This window comes from Bison bison, unplaced genomic scaffold, assembly GCF_000754665.1.
Source record: "Bison bison bison isolate TAMUID 2011002044 unplaced genomic scaffold, Bison_UMD1.0 scf7180017864093, whole genome shotgun sequence".
In the NCBI taxonomy this organism is placed as follows: Eukaryota; Metazoa; Chordata; class Mammalia; order Artiodactyla; family Bovidae; genus Bison; species Bison bison.
In genome coordinates this window covers 1,854,136-1,872,012 of record NW_011494665.1, presented here as the reverse complement: position 1 = coordinate 1,872,012, position 17,877 = coordinate 1,854,136, and the positions used below count along the sequence as shown (strand labels likewise).

The 17,877-nt window shown below is 51.3% G+C and overlaps 2 protein-coding genes across 2 annotated transcripts; one reads left to right on the top strand and one right to left on the bottom strand.

Annotated features, from left to right (window-relative positions):
* Window positions 1–108: 108 nt before the first annotated feature.
* Window positions 109–5,100, top strand: MTX1 (metaxin 1). The gene is made up of 8 exons (XM_010838294.1): window positions 109–648; window positions 1,630–1,699; window positions 1,829–1,908; window positions 3,469–3,561; window positions 3,683–3,865; window positions 3,993–4,069; window positions 4,501–4,655; window positions 4,759–5,100. Exons 1-8 carry the CDS (start codon window positions 124–126, stop codon window positions 4,971–4,973), a joined length of 1,398 nt encoding a protein of 465 aa, XP_010836596.1. The 5' UTR covers window positions 109–123; the 3' UTR covers window positions 4,974–5,100.
* A 1-nt stretch (window position 5,101) lies between these two features.
* Window positions 5,102–10,521, bottom strand: GBA (glucosidase, beta, acid). The gene is made up of 11 exons (XM_010838293.1): window positions 10,351–10,521; window positions 9,928–10,015; window positions 9,328–9,519; window positions 9,068–9,214; window positions 8,712–8,845; window positions 8,342–8,514; window positions 7,874–8,111; window positions 7,224–7,448; window positions 6,375–6,538; window positions 5,856–5,972; window positions 5,102–5,763 (listed from the first exon to the last, which is right to left on the bottom strand). The coding sequence occupies exons 1-11, from the start codon at window positions 10,375–10,377 to the stop codon at window positions 5,658–5,660; spliced, it is 1,611 nt and encodes a 536-aa protein (XP_010836595.1). The 5' UTR covers window positions 10,378–10,521; the 3' UTR covers window positions 5,102–5,657.
* Window positions 10,522–17,877: the final 7,356 nt, after the last annotated feature.

Sequence of the window (17,877 nt, the reverse complement as noted above, 5' to 3'; positions counted from 1 at the left end):
CCCTCCCCCCACACACACAGGCCCCAGCCCAGCCTCGCTCCGGCCGCCGCCACCGCCCCTGTTTTGTTTCCATGGCAACAAGAGGCGCGGGGCTGGTTCCAAACATAACGCGCTGTGGAAAACATGCGGCTCGGGGGACCCCCCCGCAGCCCCCGCTCGGGGCCGAGCCCTGAGGGGCCCCAGAGCAGCCCAGACGTCTTGCAGATTTGTGAGGGCCCCCAGAACCCGTCATGGAGCACAAAATCCCCTTCTCTTGCTCCCACCGCGTCCTCGGGTGTTCAGGGCTCCCCTCCATCGGGGCTCCCTGATTCTCCAAGGCGCGCAGGGCTGAGGATCCATCCCCCCTTCGGGAGGCACCTCTGGATCAGGCGGCGGCCGCCCTGCCCAGAAGCCCTCGGCTCCGCCCCACGCCGTTTTCAGGCCGCCTCTCGGGCCTGGACAAGCCGCGCCCTCCTGACAGCCTCCCCTGGGTCCCGAGCGCGATCTGCCGAAAGGGAGGGGGGCGGATCCACACAGAGGAGGGCTGAAGCGCAGGGGGAGGTGCTTCCGGGACAGAGGGCAGGCAAGATGGCGGCGCCCATGGAGCTGTTCTGCTGGTCAGGGGGCTGGGGGCTGCCGTCAGTGGACCTGGACAGCCTGGCCGTGCTGGTGAGGGGTGGCGCCGGCGCTCTCTGCTGCGCCCTGGAGGACTGGGGAGGGGGCCGGACTAGCCGGTCATCCGAATTTTGCCAGGGCGCCTCAGTACGGGCACAGTGGGGTAAACTGAGGCAATCCAAGAGCGTGCCTGGCCGGTATGAACTCTGTTCGGTGCCTTGGTAGCCTAGGTTTTGTTTAGCAATGGAAAGAGGCCTGGTCGGGGGTTCAGAAGATGAATTTTAGTTCTTAAACATCCATTTACTGGCTATGTGACCTTGGGGCGGTCTCTTCCCTCTGGGCGCCGTTTCTTCATCCGGAGCTTTACAAAGGCTGGATGATCTCAAGGTTCTCCGGCTCGGCATTACTGCCTGCTCCTCAGTCTCCCCTTCCTCCTCCTCACTCAACGGCATTTACTGAGGTTATTGTTTATTGAACCAAAAGGCCCACCCACAGCTAAGGCTCTGTAGAAAGAGCTTTGGAGTCAAACTAGTTAACTCATTCACTCACTCTTTCATTTTCACTCTACTCATTTCATTGTATTAGGCCTCTTCCAGATACCAAACATGGGCATGCAAAGATGAATAGCATTTGGTCCCTCCCTTGGAAGTGTTTACATAAAGTTAGAAACGTCAGCAAACAAGTGTAATAAAATGTTCAGATGCTAAAGTGGGAACAGACCAAACAGACTGCCCAAGAAGGAATGGCCAGTGCTTCCAAGTGAGGCTAGATGTTCACCAGGTAGATGGAAGGAGAGGATATAAGAGGGAAGGGTTTTCCTGGCTGATTTGTAATCAGGGACATGTCCATAAGGTCTCTAAGGCCTGTGTTTGTCCGTTGTAAAATGGGAACAATAACGTCTACCTTTTTTGTGTGAAGCAATCCCTCAGTGTAGAGCATAGCACAGAGGGTATTCAATAAATGTTATTTCTTGTCTTGATTCCCCTCTGTGGGCCATGTCCTTGGCCTCTCTGCCTTCTGCTTCCTTCCCTGCAGACCTATGCCAGATTTACTGGTGCCCCACTCAAGGTGCACAAGATCACCAACCCCTGGCGGAGTCCTTCAGGTACCCAGTGTTCCTGGGGGGTGAGGAAGGGCGTGTACAAGGGGAAGTGCAGGAGACAGACAAGGGTGTGTTGTGGCTATGTGTGGATAGGTGGCTAAGGGTCTGCTGGAACTTCTTTCTCAATGTCAGGAACTCTGCCTGCCCTTCGGACCAGTCATGGAGAGGTCATCTCAGTACCACACAGGATCATCACCCACCTTCGAAAAGAGGTAGGTGGTTTGGGTAGGGTGACTGCCAGCGAGAGAGGTTCAATCAATTCAGTGCCACACACATTTATTGAGTACCAAGTGTATGGCAAACCAGACGCAGGTGACCCAGGGCTTCAAGGGACATGTAGTCTCGTGGAGGAGACACAGACATGTTGCTGTGATGCAGTAGGCTAGAGATTCAACTAGGCCACTGTTGAGACATCTGGAGCTGCAATGCCTTCTGCCTGCTGGGCAGGGAGGGAGAGATGAACAGGCTGTTGACACATGCAAGGGAAAGGAGAGTAGGAAATAACAGATGCAGCCCTCAAAGATGAGATCAGTGGGGGGCTGGGGTGGAAGATGGGATCAGAGAGCGAGTTCTAAGGGCCATTACTGTCTTTTCAGGGACCGGGTCAGGCTTTATAATACGGGGCTCAGGGTGGGCAAGACCAAGCGCCACGACAGGAAAGTTGAAAGAGCATCACAAGGGGACTAGAGAGGCCCAGGCTGTGCTTTTCACTGTCCCTGGCTATGTGACTGCCTTGGGCAAACTGCTTAATTTCTCAGAGCTGTAAGCTGATTTGTAAGACCAGGAGCTTAGCCAGGACACTTTCTCAGGGCTCTTCCAGCTTTCATGGTCTGCTTCCAAAAGGGAGCATACTGTCAGAAGTAGACCCCTCTTATTAATTTCTACTTTCCCAAAGGTGGAGGAACTGGGGAATTAATGGAGGCTTGAGAGGAATGGAGAGAAGGGATCCAGGTAAAAGCCAAAACTCCTGGTGGGACTGGGCCACTGTTTTTGTATGAGCACAGCTTTCCCTCTTTCTAAAGAGTTTTCTCCTACCACAGCCATATTGAGAGAAAGATTATTACCCGTATTCCGTGGAGGATAATGAGGCTCAGAGAGGTTTAACGATCACACTCAAGAGGTTACTTGGGGACACAGTTTACTCAGGATGTGGAGGAGGGTGCTGAGGAGCAGACACTGGAGCCTAGGAAGGTGTGGCAGGCTGAGACCTGGGGGTATGGTTGGAATGCGTGTGTGGTGGTGGCGCCTGGACCATGGAATGAAACAAGAAACGGCCAAGAGCTGAGCATTGAGAGAACTAGCCAGAGAGCCCTCGACATGGATTCACTGGGTCCCAGGAGCATGAGGATGGCGTCCCCTAGTTCCCGAGGCATTGATTGAGGCCCAGCTTGCATCTGAGCTCTGCGCTGCTAGTTTTGTGGTGTCTGGATTGGGGAAGTTACTGTTAGAAAGTTGCCGTCAGCAGGCATCCCGCCAGCTTTCCGTGGAAACTCTGGGAGCTGCTCCTGGGTTTGTGGCTGGGCCTTCCTTCCTCCCCCCAGTGGGCGCGGGACCTTGACGGCCAGCAGGCTCCAAGGTCCAGGCTTTCCGCCAACAGCAACAGGCTACTGACTGGGCCCAGGCGAGGGGGCCTCCGCAAGAAAAGCTCCTTACTCTACCTCTGCTGTGCTCAGAGGTCAGGGTGGGTGGTGCCGGACAGGAGGCCTCCCTCCTTGAGGAAGCGTTCCCGCAGTCCCCCAGCATCCACCTCACCGTGGACGTTTCCTCCACAGAAGTACAATGCGGATTACGACCTGTCAGCCCGCCAAGGAGCAGACACCTTGGCCTTCATGTCCTTGCTGGAGGAGAAGCTGCTCCCAGTGCTGGTGAGTGCCCAGGCCTACACAGACACACACACACACCCAGCATGGGAACCAGAATCCCACCCTGGGTCAGGCAGGTGCAGTGGCTCAGACCAGCCTCTTCCTTCCTACATACCCAATGCAGATACATACTTTTTGGATAGACGCCAAGAACTATGTGGAAGTGACCCGGAAGTGGTATGCAGAGGCAATGCCCTTTCCCCTCAACTTCTTCCTGCCTGGCCGCATGCAGCGGCAGTACATGGAACGGCTGCAGCTGCTGTGTGGGGAGCACAGGCCTGAGGATGAGGAGGAGCTGGAGAAGGAGGTACCTCTGGGACAGGAGGGTGTTGTACAACAGGAGCCCCCAGGATGATGGCGGAGGGGCCAAGTGCGTGGGAGGGGAGGCGGTACCCAACCCGCAGCCGCGAGCCGACCTTGTGTCCCCTCCATAGCTATACCAGGAGGCCCAAGAATGCCTGACTCTTCTCTCTCAGCGCCTGGGCTCTCAGAAATTCTTCTTTGGAGATGCGTGAGTCTCACTCCAGGGGAGTCATAGGTGGCTTGGAAGAAGATACAGGTTCAAATGTAGCCACAGGGGCTAGGGTGGGGGCTCAAGCTCCGGACAGGAGGCGCTCGGCACAGACACTGGGTCTGGTGAAGGCAGGGCTGTGTGTGGGGCTGGAGCCGCCTCAGTGGTACAGGAGGGTGGAGGGCCGCTAGGCCTGGGACGGGCCTGCTGAGCTGTGGGGCACTCAATGTGCCCTTTATGCAGCCCTGGGATAGAGTCCCATTCAAGGCCAGGCTGGCGCCACCTGGGGCACTTTCCCCACCCCAGGACCAGGGCTGTGTGTCCTCTTCTCCCCCGGTGGTCCCCCGCTGCCCAGAGCCTATCTTCCCAGGGCCAACTCTTCTCTGACCCCATCTCTCCCCTTCTCCATCCCACTCTTTTCTCTGCTGCAGTCCCGCCTCCTTGGATGCCTTCGTCTTCAGCTACCTGGCCCTGTTGCAACAGGCAAAGCTGCCCAGTGGGAAGCTGCAGGCCCACCTGCGGGGGCTGCACAATCTCTGTGCCTATTGCGCCCACATCCTCAGCCTGTACTTCCCCTGGGAAGGAGGTAAGGGGCGGATGGGTGGGGAGGTGGGGGGTGCTGGTCCTGGGGAGAGTGGGCAGGGATCCAGGAACCAGCCTCCCACCCATCTCCGTTCCTCTCCCCTCAGCTAAGGCACCACCTCCACGCCAGACACCAGCAAACCCAGAGACTGAGGAGGAGCCATACCGGCGCCGGAACCAGATCCTAACTGTGCTGGCGGGGCTGGCAGCCATGGCCGGCTATGCCTTGCTCAGCGGCATTGTCTCCATCCAGCGGGCACCATCTGCCCGGGCCCCAGGCACCCAGGCCCTGGGCATAGCTGAGGAGGATGAAGAGGAATGATTTATCCTCATGCTCTCAGGACTGATTTTTCTACTGTCATGCATTCCAGAGGCTCCTGTGTTTCCCCATTGTTGGTATGGTGGAAATGGGGTGCCACCCTCCCCAGAAATAAAACTGCTCACATGGACTGAGATCAGACATTGTGTCTTTTAAGAGCTGCCATTTCTTCTAGCTGGTACGGGGGGCCCTCTGGTGCTCGAGTCTACCCTCTGGTGCTCGGCTTCGTTCACTGCCTGTGCCTTGGTGCTGACATCTGCACAGGCCTGGTTCTGCATCTCCAAGAAAGACAAACAGTTCCCAGTTTTGGGTCCGGCCTTCCTCGTCTCTTCCTCTCCTTAACCTCTCTCTCCATCCACCCCACCCCCTACCCCTGTGTTTGTACAGACAGTGAGCTCACCCTGGGCCGGGGCCCAGTTTCCACAGGCAACCAGCGCATAGCACACGCTCACACAAGCACGGGGGTGGAGGGCCACTGGGGCGTCCCGATCCTGTCCCTAGGGCCCTCCAGCCCCTGGCACCAACTAGAGGGGAGAATGAGTCACCCAAACCACTGCCTCTGGGCTTACGTCACTTAAGCTCCCCCTGGTCCTGCTGTACCCTCTGTAGCCACAGACGGCTTGTGGGCGGACCGTGTCCCTTTAATGTCCATGCTGAGCCCCGGCGCAAGCGTGGGCATCAGCTCCATTACTGGCGACGCCACAGGTAGGTGTGAATGGAGTAGCCAGGTGAGACAGTTTCCATGAAGCCCACGGCGGGATCCTTGATGGTGAGAGGCACGTCCTTAGAGGAGCTGGGGGAGGTAGGGAGGAGAAGCGGAGTGTGTGATCCCGCCAAGCCCACCGTCTCCTCTTCATCCCAGTTCCCAGGCCCCGTTGCTCTCACCGGTTCAGCACGACCGCAACCGCAGAGCCGTCAGGACGTAACAGTGCCACCGTGTCCAAGTCGCTCTTCTTACTGGCAACCAGCCCCACTCTGTGCGAGCCCTCAGGAATGAACTTGCTGAAGTGGGAACAGGCATTGTTAGGGACCCCAGCCCTGAGGGTGGCTTTCATCAGTCTATCACTTGAGAAGTCACCTTCCCTACCATCTACACCACCCTGCCCCCCACACACCGGCCCCCAGAACCATTCCTAAGACCTGCCCTAACTCTCCAGGCCTCCAGCCATGCAGTTAGGTATGCCCTGCCCTCCTGCCTCCTAGCCTCAGCATCAGGCATTGAGGAACTGTCTGTCTCAAATGCCATCTAGTCACTTCCTACCTACATGGTGCAAAAGGGACAGATGCGAGCCTCCCAAGTTTCCCAGTCTCCACACCTTCCTGCTCCCTCATAGTGGGTGATACAAGCCTAGTGCAGGAGATGCCAGGCCTGGCATGGAGTCGGAGTGCCCACCTTCCACTCACCTGAAGTGGCCAAGGTGGTAAAACATAGGCTGCTTGTAAAATGTGTCCTTGGCGATATCCACAATGATGGGGCTATCAACAAAATTGCGCACCCAGTTGGGTCCCCCTTCAGGATTTAGGGCGAGGTTCCAGTCGGTCCAGCCGACCACATGGTAGAGGAGGTTCTAGGGTAGGAACAGGGCAGAGACAAAGGTTCCACGTTGGGCCCCCAGTGAATACAGTTAAGTGTCACATGAGGGAGATGGGCTGTGGGGCCTCGGCCCTGGGAGGGGTGTGTTTTATATCCTTAATATCTAAGGAGGGGACTTCCCTGGTAGTCCAGTGGTTAAGTATCCTCCTGCCAATGTAGGGGACACAGGTTTGATCCCTGATCCAGGAAGATTCCACATGCCGCGGGGCAACTAAGCCCATGCACCACAACTACTGAAGCTGGCATGCCAAGAGCCTGCGCTCCACAAGAAAAGCCACTGCCGTGAGAAGCCTGTGCACAAAGGCTAGAGAGGAGCCTTCACTTGCCGCAGCGAGAGAAAGCCCGAGCGGCAACGAGGACCCAGCACAGCCAAAAGCGAAAAATCTGAGGAGGGAGGGGTTTTGAGGACAGAGGCATCACCAGAGAAACTGAGAAACCTGAGGCAGATACAACGGCTCAAGCATTCAGAACAAGGTGATGGGGTGCACAGATCTCTGAAGGGAAGGCAATAGAGGGCATCATGATAGCCTCAAACTTTGCCCCCAAGAGTAAGCGAGCTGGGGAAAAGCTGGAGAGGAGAGCCCCCGTCAGCCTCCGGTGAGACTAGCGAGGGGTCCAAGGTGGTCTGCTGTGCAGAAGGAGAGACTGAGGTGGCTCACTGTGATGATACTGTGGCTGTACCGCATCCCTCGATCCCAGGAGCCCAGCCGCACACTCTGCTCCCAGAACTTGGAGCCCACACAGGCCTCTGAGGCAAAGAGCATGGTGTTGGGGAACAGGCGGTGCGTCTCCCCCAGGGTGGCTTTTGCTGGAGCCAGGAAGTCCAGGTACCAATGTACAGCAATGCCATGAACATACTTAGCTGCTTCTGGGTCTGCCAGCACCTGTACAGAGAAAGGGAAGGGATACTGGGGAGACAGAGCCATGGAGCCTGGGTCCTACACAAGGGATCTGGAAGAGGCACTAGAACTTGAGAGGTGGGCGCAGGATGAACACAACTTAGAGGAGGTTAAAGTGACAACCTGGGAGATTCTTGGAGCTAGTCATCTGGATGCTGGATTTGGGGTCACTAGGGTACTAAGGGCTTCCCAGGTGGCTCAGTGATAAAGAATCTGCCTGCCAAGGAGATATAGGTTCAATCCCTAGGTTGGGAAGATCCCTTGGGGAAGGAAATGGCAACTCACTGGTATTCTTGCCTGGGAAATCCCATGGACAGAGGAGCCTGGAGGGCTATAGTCCATGGGGTCAAAAAAGAGCCAGACACAACTGAGCATCTAGACAAGGTACCCACGGGAGTCCTGGTCCTTACCACCTGGGCCCAGCGAGGCAACAGCAAGCGCTGGTCATCCAGCATCAACAGTCGGACGTCGCGGTGTGTGCTGTTGGCGAGGATGGGACCCAGGTCACGGGCGATGAAGTCTCGCTGGTGCTCAGGAGTGAAACCCAAGCATTGGAAGGGGTACCCGGTAAGGAGCCCTGCAGTAGGCTCGTTCTCGGCTGTCACTGCCCAGAACCGTAACTTGTGCTCCGCGTAGGCATCCAGGAACCTGGCGAGGGCAAGGGTGTTGAGGGATCATGGCCGACAAAGGGGACCAGGGCCCTGGAGATTAGGAGGTCGGACTGAATGGGGAAAACTGAGGGGCCTAAGCCTGAAAGGGCCAGAAGGTAGAAAGAGGAGCTGAGATCTGGCAGCCGAACAGGTCAAGGGTTGGGACGCAGACCAGGGCGTGTGAGAGGGGAGGCTGGTCCAGACCCGATGGGCCTGCTGTTTCCTTACTTGACAAAGTATCTGGCCCAGGTCTTGTGGTAGAGATCCCCTGCTTGACCCTTGAGTGTCCCCTTCCCATTCACAGCCCCATTAGTCTTGAGCCAAGTGGGTGATGTCCAGGGACTGGCGAAGAGTGAGACAGAGCGGTTGGCCAACTCCAGAGCTTGGTGAATCAGTGGTATCTGGAAACAAAGGTAGTGAGGAAAGACACCCAGAGTTGGAACATGGACAGACTGGCCCAACCAGCGCATCTGGCCTAGCCCTCGGCCTCTACCCTCCCATCCTGAGTTCTATGTCTCTCTGCAAACTGCTCTAGCCTGAGGCCCCTCAACCACCAGGTATCAATGCTGCTGGGGCCTGAGGCAGCCAGAGTGCCCACCTTGAGCTTGACATCTTCCTCTGGAAGGCTGAAGTTGAGCAGCTGGAAGTCATCAGGGCTGTCGTCATAGGTATAGGTGCGGATGGAGAAGTCACAGCTGGCCATGGGGACCCGGATGATGTTGTATTCAATTCCTGCAGAAATTCCTGAGTCAGGGCCAAAGGGAACTTGGGTGCAGGGTGAAGGGCAGACTATCTGAGCTGGAGGCCCCCGGCACTCAGCGGATGGATAGGACAATTTTTTTTCCCCACCGGGCATTAACAGAGACCCAAATGTCAGGGATGGGTGGATGTCAGGGTGAAAGGAGAGGTCAAAGAGCCAACTGCACTATGTCATCCTGTCCCTTTCCTCCTCGCCTTCTTCGGAGAAGTATGATTTGAGTAGCAAATTCCGTGCAGCAGGTGACAGGGCAAGGATGTTGAGGGCAGCAGCATCCGTCATGGCCCCTCCAAATCCCTTCACTTTCTGGAATTTCTGATCTGGCTGCAAGGTCAACAGCAACCCTGGGGACATCCACAGGGAATAAAAGGCGTCAGTGCACAGGGGAGAAACTCCATGCTGATCGCTGGCATGACTTGGCCCCAGAAGGACCATAGCCTGGGTAAGGGGTGGTTACCTGTGCCTGTGCGATTGGCCTGGATGGTCCCCAGACTCAGCTCCATTCGGCGCCCGCTGCGAGTGCTCTCAAAGCGGCTGAAGGTGCCAGGGTCAGGCAGGGTCAAGGGGTCCAGAGAATCACAGTATGTACCATTGCAGACACACACCACCGAGCTGTAGCCAAAGCTTTTAGGGCTGCAGGGGCGGGCACCTGGCAGGGAGGGCACACAGAGAGGCAAGGGCTGAGGGGTGAAGACGGGGAGAAGGGACGCACTAGTTGAAAAGAAAGACAAAATACTTGTTTCAAAAATTCCTGGGCCTCCCTGGCAGTCCAATGGCTAAGAGTCTGAGCTCCCAATGCAAGGGGAAGGGGTTTGATCCCTGGTCAGGAAATTACATCCCACATGCCACAACAAAGACCCAACTCAGACAAATAAATAATAAATAAATATTTTTTAAAATTATCTTGCTGTACCCCCACCCCACTGTTGCTCTCAGTCACGCAAAAGGATTTATTTAGCATCTACTTAAGTCCACCACCAGTATGCCAGAGACTGCCAAAGACCATATGGCAGAAGGGGAGCCTTGGGGCTCCTTCCCTTCTCTCTGACTCACTTACCTGATACCCACGACACTGTATGAAGTAGAAGTAATCCCATGAGGCTGGCAGCCATGATTCCTACTCTGCCCCGAGGCATAGGATACTCCTGAGAACACAATGAGGAGTGGCTAGAAGGCAAGCCCCTCTCCACCTCTCATCTACTCTCCTAGGCAGGGCTCAACTGCCTATAGTCTCCCACCTTTAACAGAATGAAACAAAGCCCACGGACACCTGAGTCCAGCCCTCCCTCCAAGATCTCTGCTAGTAATTGCTCTCTGCCCACCCCAAGCAGGACCCTCCTGCACCCCTCTTCCCAAGCACTTCTCCTTCAATCCCACCTTCCCTCCATCAAAAAGCCATGATGACCTGCTTCAGAGCCCGGTTAGCCAGAATTCCAGAAAGTGCATGACAGCAACAATTGGAAGCCTTGCCCCCCCTCACCTCTCTGGAAGGACTTGAAAGCTCCATCACCAGGCAAGAAGACGTTGGGGTTCCCAAACTTCTGAGGGATAGAGATCAACTAAATAAAAACAGGGATGCAGGGGACACCAGATTAGCTCTGCGGGTTAATTCCGGCATAATGGAACGAGTCACGTGAAACCACGGGAGTGTCACATGACCCAGGAAGTGAGGCAACTGCAACCATACTTGTAAAGGGCGACTGACTGGCTTCCTGAGGGCTTATACATCTATGAAATTCTAGAAGGCATGTATGGATGACAGCTTTAGGAAGAATCTAGATGAAAGATCTGAATGAAGGATTGGGTAGAGGTTCCCGAATCCCAAAGGATGGGAACCACAGCAGGCACACTGCCTTCTTAAGGAAAATATTTTAAAGTTATGCTGATAATGGTTAATACTAATAAAAGAGGATCATGGTACAAAAATACTGAGGCCAAAATCCTGAGCGATGATTAAGCAATCTTTGCCCTAGGGCAAAGATTGCAGGAGTCGGTCACACAGATGCTTACAGATAAGGACAAAATTGGTAACAGCTGTGCACAGAGACCCTTCCTACAGGGCTTCATGGAGAAGGGGTGAGGGATAAGGAGTATTAACCAGAGAAGTGCAGGGAGGATGGGCCCTGGGCAGGGGGCTGGTGCCTCCCCGGGCCTCTCTTGTTTCATCAGCAGATACAGATGAGAAGGAATTGATTTTCCTTTCTCACAGGACAGAGAGGTTGTGTAAAGCAGTTCAGAAACTGCAAAGTGTGGTACAAAGCTGTATCCTCAGTGGATGTGAGAAGGAGCTTGTTTTGCCTCGTGGGCCACATCACAGATTTAGTGGGAGTGACATACACATTTAAGACCTGGCTGACTCTAGCTCCCTGAGCCTATTTCCTCACCAGTTAAACTTCCCCATCTGTTAAACGCCACCACCTCACAAGGTCATTACTACAATCAGTAAGATAAGCACAGTGCCTGGTACGCAGTAGACCCTCGGGAACCACTTGTCTTTTTTTTTTTAAATTATCTCAGTGAAGTGTTTCCAAATAAACTCCAGGAGAAATTGACCATTTCTTCTAGGTCCCCATAACCCTAGAGGAGCTATGGTCTCGGTGAGAGAAGCTTGGTTTGAATCGTGGCTCCACTATTTACTGGCTGTTTGATCATCAATAAACTGGAAGGGCTGATGCTGAAGCTGAAGCTCCAACATTTTGGCCACCTGATGTGAACAGTCAACTCACTGAAAAAGACCCTCATGCTGGTAAAGGCTGAAGGCAAAAGGAGAAGAGGACAGCAGAGGATGAGATGGTTGGATGGCATCTCCGATTCAATGGACGTGAACTTGGGCGAACTCTGGGAGATGGTGAGGGACGAGAGGCCTGGCCTGCTGCAGTCCATGGGGTGGCCAAGAGTCAGACATGACTTAGTGACTGAACAGCAACAAACTGCTTAATCACTCTAAGCCTCTGTTTCTCATCTATAAAAGGGAAGCGATAACTCCCATCGCACAGAATTGTTGTAAGGTGTCAGTATGATAACGCCCAGCATACTGTTAAGTCACTTCAGGCTTTGCGACCCCACAGTTTGTAACCTGCCAGGCTCCTCTGTACATGGGATTTTCTAGGCAAAGATACCAGAGTGGGTTGCCATTTCCTCCTTCAGAGGATCTTCCTGACCCAGGGACCAAACCCTTGTCTCTTATGTCTCCTGCATTGGCAGACAGGTTCTTTATGACTAGTGCCATCTGGGAAGCCCAAAAAGGGCGTGTGGCCTCCCCTTGAGGAATCGAACTCGGTCTCCCACGCGACAGGCAAGGGCTCACCACCATGTTAATGAAGACTGGCACCAAATACTACAACAAGGTAGGGCTGAGTTTACATAAGGAGCTTGGAATTCCACAAATGAGATCTTACTCATTCAAGCAGAAGGCCTGGCCCAGGATGGCTAGGTGCCAAATTGTTCCATTTAATTGAACCACCATCACTATGTCAAATTCAGACTTCCTGTTTCTCAAGGAAATGCTGTACATGACGTGTTCTGGGGAGGAGAGCAGGTGATATCCAGCATCTTACTTCCCTCGAGCTCACTTGGTCCACCAATTTTTATTAAGCACATACTGTTTGCCCTGACCTGCTCTGCTGGCTCTAAAGTCCCTCTCCCTTGCCTGTTTCCCTTTGCAGGCAGAGACTTTGTTGAGTCTTTTTTTTTTTTTTTTTTTAAAGGTCACCAACTCCTGGTACATGGCTTTAAGAAGTCCAACAGCCATTCTTTACTCCCCTTGATTCTTCTCCTGGGGAATGGCAGTGTCTGCAGAACCGAACTGCCGGAAGCTGTTGAGTCTTTTGTTTCGTTTCTATCAAGGTGATTTGCCCTTGAGGCTTTTGTATTTTATCTTCTTAATAAAGTTGGTTATTATATTTATTGAGTACCTATTCTACGCTGCTTTATGTTCATTGTCTCATTTCATTCTCACAAGGCAGATACTAATTTTTTCCCCACTTTAGAGATGAGGAACTTAAGACTCTAAATGGTCATGAAATTGCCCATAGTCCCTTGACTACTCAGTGGTGGGACCTGGATTTGTAATAAGGGGTGGAGCAGGTACACATGGGACCCTATGGCTGCCAACACTCAACCGGGCAGTGGTCCTCAAGGCAGAGAGTGGGTGAAGAAGATGAGAGGCCTTCTCTTCGGGGCCAGCAAGTGAGCTGGGGGGGTCAGGGAACAGGCTGAGGGCTGTGTCCCACAAAGCTCTAGAGCCCTCGCCACACCGTTCCCTGGCCAGGCCCAGGCTTCGAGGCAACTGCGCCCTCTCCTCCATTCCCCATCTGGGGTCTAATGGCGGTGTCAGTCTTCATGGGTCACCATCCACAGAGGCCTCAGCAACTGGAGTGCATGGCACTGCCATTAAGTGCCATGCACAGCTTCAACCAGCTTCAGTCTCTCTGTTCACATTTCTAAAACTGATATAGCTGAGATCAGCTGTCTACCTGCTAGGAGGTGGCAGAGGTCAGGGTTAAGCTGCAAGGACACTGCCCATCAAGACTTCAGGTCTACCTCTGCGGGTGGAGCTGTTCTGAGAAGGGCAACTGCTGCGAGCTGGGCACTAACCTGATGGGCATTTGCTACCACATGTATTCCCACTGACCTTACACAAATAATTTGCTCCGGTTTAAATGAAAAACCTGAGGACTGGCTGGGTGCTGGGCGCCTGGCTCCCTCAGTGATGATGGCTGGGCAGGCTCTGGGGACCTGCCCCTGAGTGCGCCACCCGCTGAGATCTGCCTCTTCAGCAGGGCCTGGGCACTGGTGGAAGGACACAGACTGGGTGCTGGACCAGCGCTCTGGGGCAGAGTAACTGGCCAGCCCAGGGACTCCTCCTCTTAGCCTGGGCCTCGGAGAGTGGAAATTAAGCCTTAGCACTTTGGCCTTTGTCAGAACAGAGAATAACATTCGCTCTGGTGGAGGTTTACAGCAACATGGTGACCTGACCATGACCTGACCTTAAGAAAAAATGATCTGACACCAAGAAGTTTGCAACAACTAACCACGCCCCCCACCCTTCCCTGTAAAAGGGCTTGGCTGAAAGTTTTCCAGGAGTTGGGGGTTTTTAAGGCATAAGCAACTTTGCACGGCCCTGCAGTAAACCTCTCTTTGCTCCAAACTCGACATGTTTTGGTCTTATCTGGCCTCACTGCACTGAGCACACAGACTTGTGTTTGATAACAGATTCGTATCCAGAGTCCTGTGACACACATCACACCTGGAGGTGAGTGCCTCCTGGCGTCCCAAATGCTACCTTAGCTGCTGGTTATTTTCAAAAGCTGCTGTGCTGGTCTGCAGTGTTGCTTCGTATTGTTTTAAAATTGTTCCGTTTTCCACGGTGTGTTTTCTCTGCTAAAAATGAAGCCCAAGTTGGCTTCCAAAGTGCTGGCTACGTGGCACCATTTCTGGATCTGTGTTCTTCAAAGGCATTGGTCAGGGGATAACTGGTCGATAATGAAACAGAATCCAGGACTCCCGGGTTGAGCAAGATGGACTGGTTTTCAGCTGGGGAGGGGCTGGTCTGCCTCTGTTCCTGAGCTTCACTTTCCCTTTCACGGGAAATCTCCGCCCAATAGCCTGAGCACCCCCTTTTCATAATAAGTATTTCCTCACATACTCTCTACTATCCTGAAATAAAGGTATAGATACTATGACTTACCTATACACATAATTAAGAGACTAAATACTGTTGCCTTAATTGGAATATAAAGGAAAGATAATGGGACTTTTATTTATAGGAAAATATGTTTTCAATAAATAAATGCTTAGGAAGGATTATCTACAAGACATTATAGAATAGTCAGATATGTACTAACCTAAATGGAATAAATTAGGATTTAACAGAAGGAAAAACAGCCCATGAATTAATAATTTCAGTGTGTAATTTTCATGTAATTTTTACAAAATGTAATTATTATTATGCTGTAAAAATATAAAATACATGATAAATAAAAATGCTTAAAATCAGTCTTTATAAATAAGATTCAATGCATTCCACAAGTCTTAACAAATTTACTATTTGATTCTAAGCCTTAGCAATTCAGTAAGGAATTTCTTTTCAGCAAATGGTGCTGAGATGACTGGATATCATGTGCAAAAAAGATAAACTTAGACCCTTACCCCACTCCATAATAAAAAATCAAAGCAAAATGAATCACAGACTTAAATATAAGAGCTAAAACTATAACATTTCTGGAATAAGGAAGATTAGCCAGTGGTTTCTTTTTCTTTGTTTTAGGCAACAATAAACATTTGTTATCTCACATTTTCTGTGGGAAAGGAATGCAGGAGTGGCTTATCTGGATGGTTCACACTTGCAGTTTCTAAAAAGATTATTGCCAAGACATTGGTCAGGGCTGCTGTCATCTGCAGTAGGCTTGACTGCGCTTAGGCTCTGCTTCCAAGTTAACTGAAAGTGAAAGTGTTAGTCACTCAGTCATGTGGAGTCTTTGTAATCCCATGGACTATGGCCCACCAGGCTCCTCTGTCCATTGGATTCTCCAGGCAAGAATATTAGAGTGAGTTGCCATTCCCTTCTCCAGGGGATCTTCCCGACCCAGGGATCGAACCCAGGTCTCCCACATTGCAGGCAGTAAACTGTCTGCGTCACCAGGGAAGCCTAACATAGTTCATCACCTACCATAAGTGATAAACTGGGGCTGGCTGTTGGCAGAAGGCCTCAGTTTCCCATCACATGGAATAATCCACAGGGCTGCTTGAATGTCCTCCCATCATGGCAGCTAGATTCCTCCCCAGTGAGCGGTCTAAGAGACAGTAAGGCAGAAGCCACAATGTCCTAGCCTCAGGAGCCACACATTATCATTTTTACAATATCCTATTGGATAACAGTTATCTTTTTATTAATATATATATATTTTTAATTTTATTTATTTTTTTAATTGAAGGATAAAGTGAAAGTCCCTCAATCGTGTCCAACTGTTTGCAACCCCATGCACTATACAGTCCATGGAATTCTCCAGGCCAGAATACTGGAGTGGGTAGCCTTTCCCTTCTCCAGGGGATCTTCCCAACCCAGGGATGAAACCCAGGTCTCCCGCATTGCAGGTGGATTCTTTACCAGCTGAGCCACAAGGGAAGCCCAACTGAAGGGTAATTGCTTTATTCATTTTTTTTGTTACACATGTGTGGCGTGTGGGATCTTAGTTCCCTGACCAGGGAACGATACTGTGGCCCCTGCATTAGGAGCAGTCTTAACCACTGGACTACCAGCAAAGTCCCTACACAGGTCTTCCATAGAGATGTGTGTTGGACAGAGAGGCTAAATAAAGGCATGCACACCAGGTGGTGGGGATCACTTGGGAGCCATCTAGGAGGCAATCTACCATAGTCCGTCCTCTGTTCCCCAATAAGGCATGTCTCTCCCACTGGTAAACACTCTTACTTCCTCTCAAGGTCCCCCAAATTCTCATCTCATTATAGCTTAAGTTCAAAGTCTCATTAGACAATGGTTTCTTATTTATGAGTCCCAAATACAAATGATAGAAGAAAAAGATAAATTGGACTTCATCAAAATGAAAAATGTTTGTATTTCAAAGGATGCCATTAAGAAAGTGAAAAGAAAACCCACAGAATGGGATAAAATATTTTCAAATCACATCTCTGATAACGGCCTAGTATCCAAAATACACAGAGAACTCTTATAACTCAAAAATAAGAAGATAACCCAATTAAAAAACAGGCAAAGGACTTGAAGAAACATTTATCCAAAGATAATGTACAAATGTCCAACAAGAACACAAATAGATGCTTGACAACATTTTTCATTAAGGAAATGCAAATCAAAACCACTATGAAATACCACATCACATACATTAGGATGGCTATGATCAAAAAGACAGACAATGACAGGTGTTGGCAAGGATGTGGAGAAATTAGAACTTGGGAATGTAAAATGGTGCAGCCACTTTGGAAAACATTTTGGCAGTTTCTCAAAATGTTAAACAGAGTTACCATTTGACCCAGCAATTCCACTTCTAGGTAGCTACTGAAAAGAAAACATTTATCCACACAAAGAGTTGCACATGAATATTTATAGCAGCGTTATTTATGGAAACAAACCAAATGTCTATCAGCTGGTGAACAAATACACAGACTGTGGTATTTCATTAAATAGAATAGTATTCAACAACAAAAAGGAACAAAATACCAATACATTCTATGACATGCTGCTGCTGCTGCTGCTAAGTCGCTTCAGTCGTGTCCGACTCTCTGCGACCCCAGAGACGGCAGCCCACCAGGCTACCCCGTCCCCGGGATTCTCCAGGCAAGAACACTGGAGTGGGTTGCATTTACTTCTCCAAACATTCTATGACATGAATGTACTTCAAAGACATCATGGTAAGTCAAAGAAGCCAGACAAAAAGACCACACATTCATGATTCCATTTATATGGAATTCTAGAACAGCCAAATCTAGAGAGACAGAAAACAGATTAGTGCTTGCCTGCAGCTGGAGTGGGAATCGAAATTGCAAAATTCTATAAATTTACTCAAAATCATTGAACTGTACACTTAAAAGGAGAAACTTTTATAGTATATAAATTAAACCTGAATGAAGTCAGTAAAAAAAATTTCATTACATATTTGCAGTTGGTTCATGGTTTTGGTAGGACTACTACCACATTGAAACTCTTTACAACTAAATATATTACATAGTTGGAAGTGCTCTAATATGCTGAGTCAGTTCAGTTCAGTTCAGTCGCTCAGTCGTGTCCGACTCTTTGCGACCCCATGAATCACAGCACGCCAGGCTTCCCTGTCCATCACCAACTCCCGGAGTCCACCCAAACCCATGTCCATTGAGTCGGTGATGCCATCCAGCTATCTCATTCTCTGCTGTCTCCTTCTCCTCCTGCCCCCAATCCCTCCCAGCATCAGTCTTTTCCAATGAGTCAACTCTTCACATGAGGTGGCCAAAGTACTGGAGTTTCAGCTTTAGCATCAGTCCTTTCAATGAA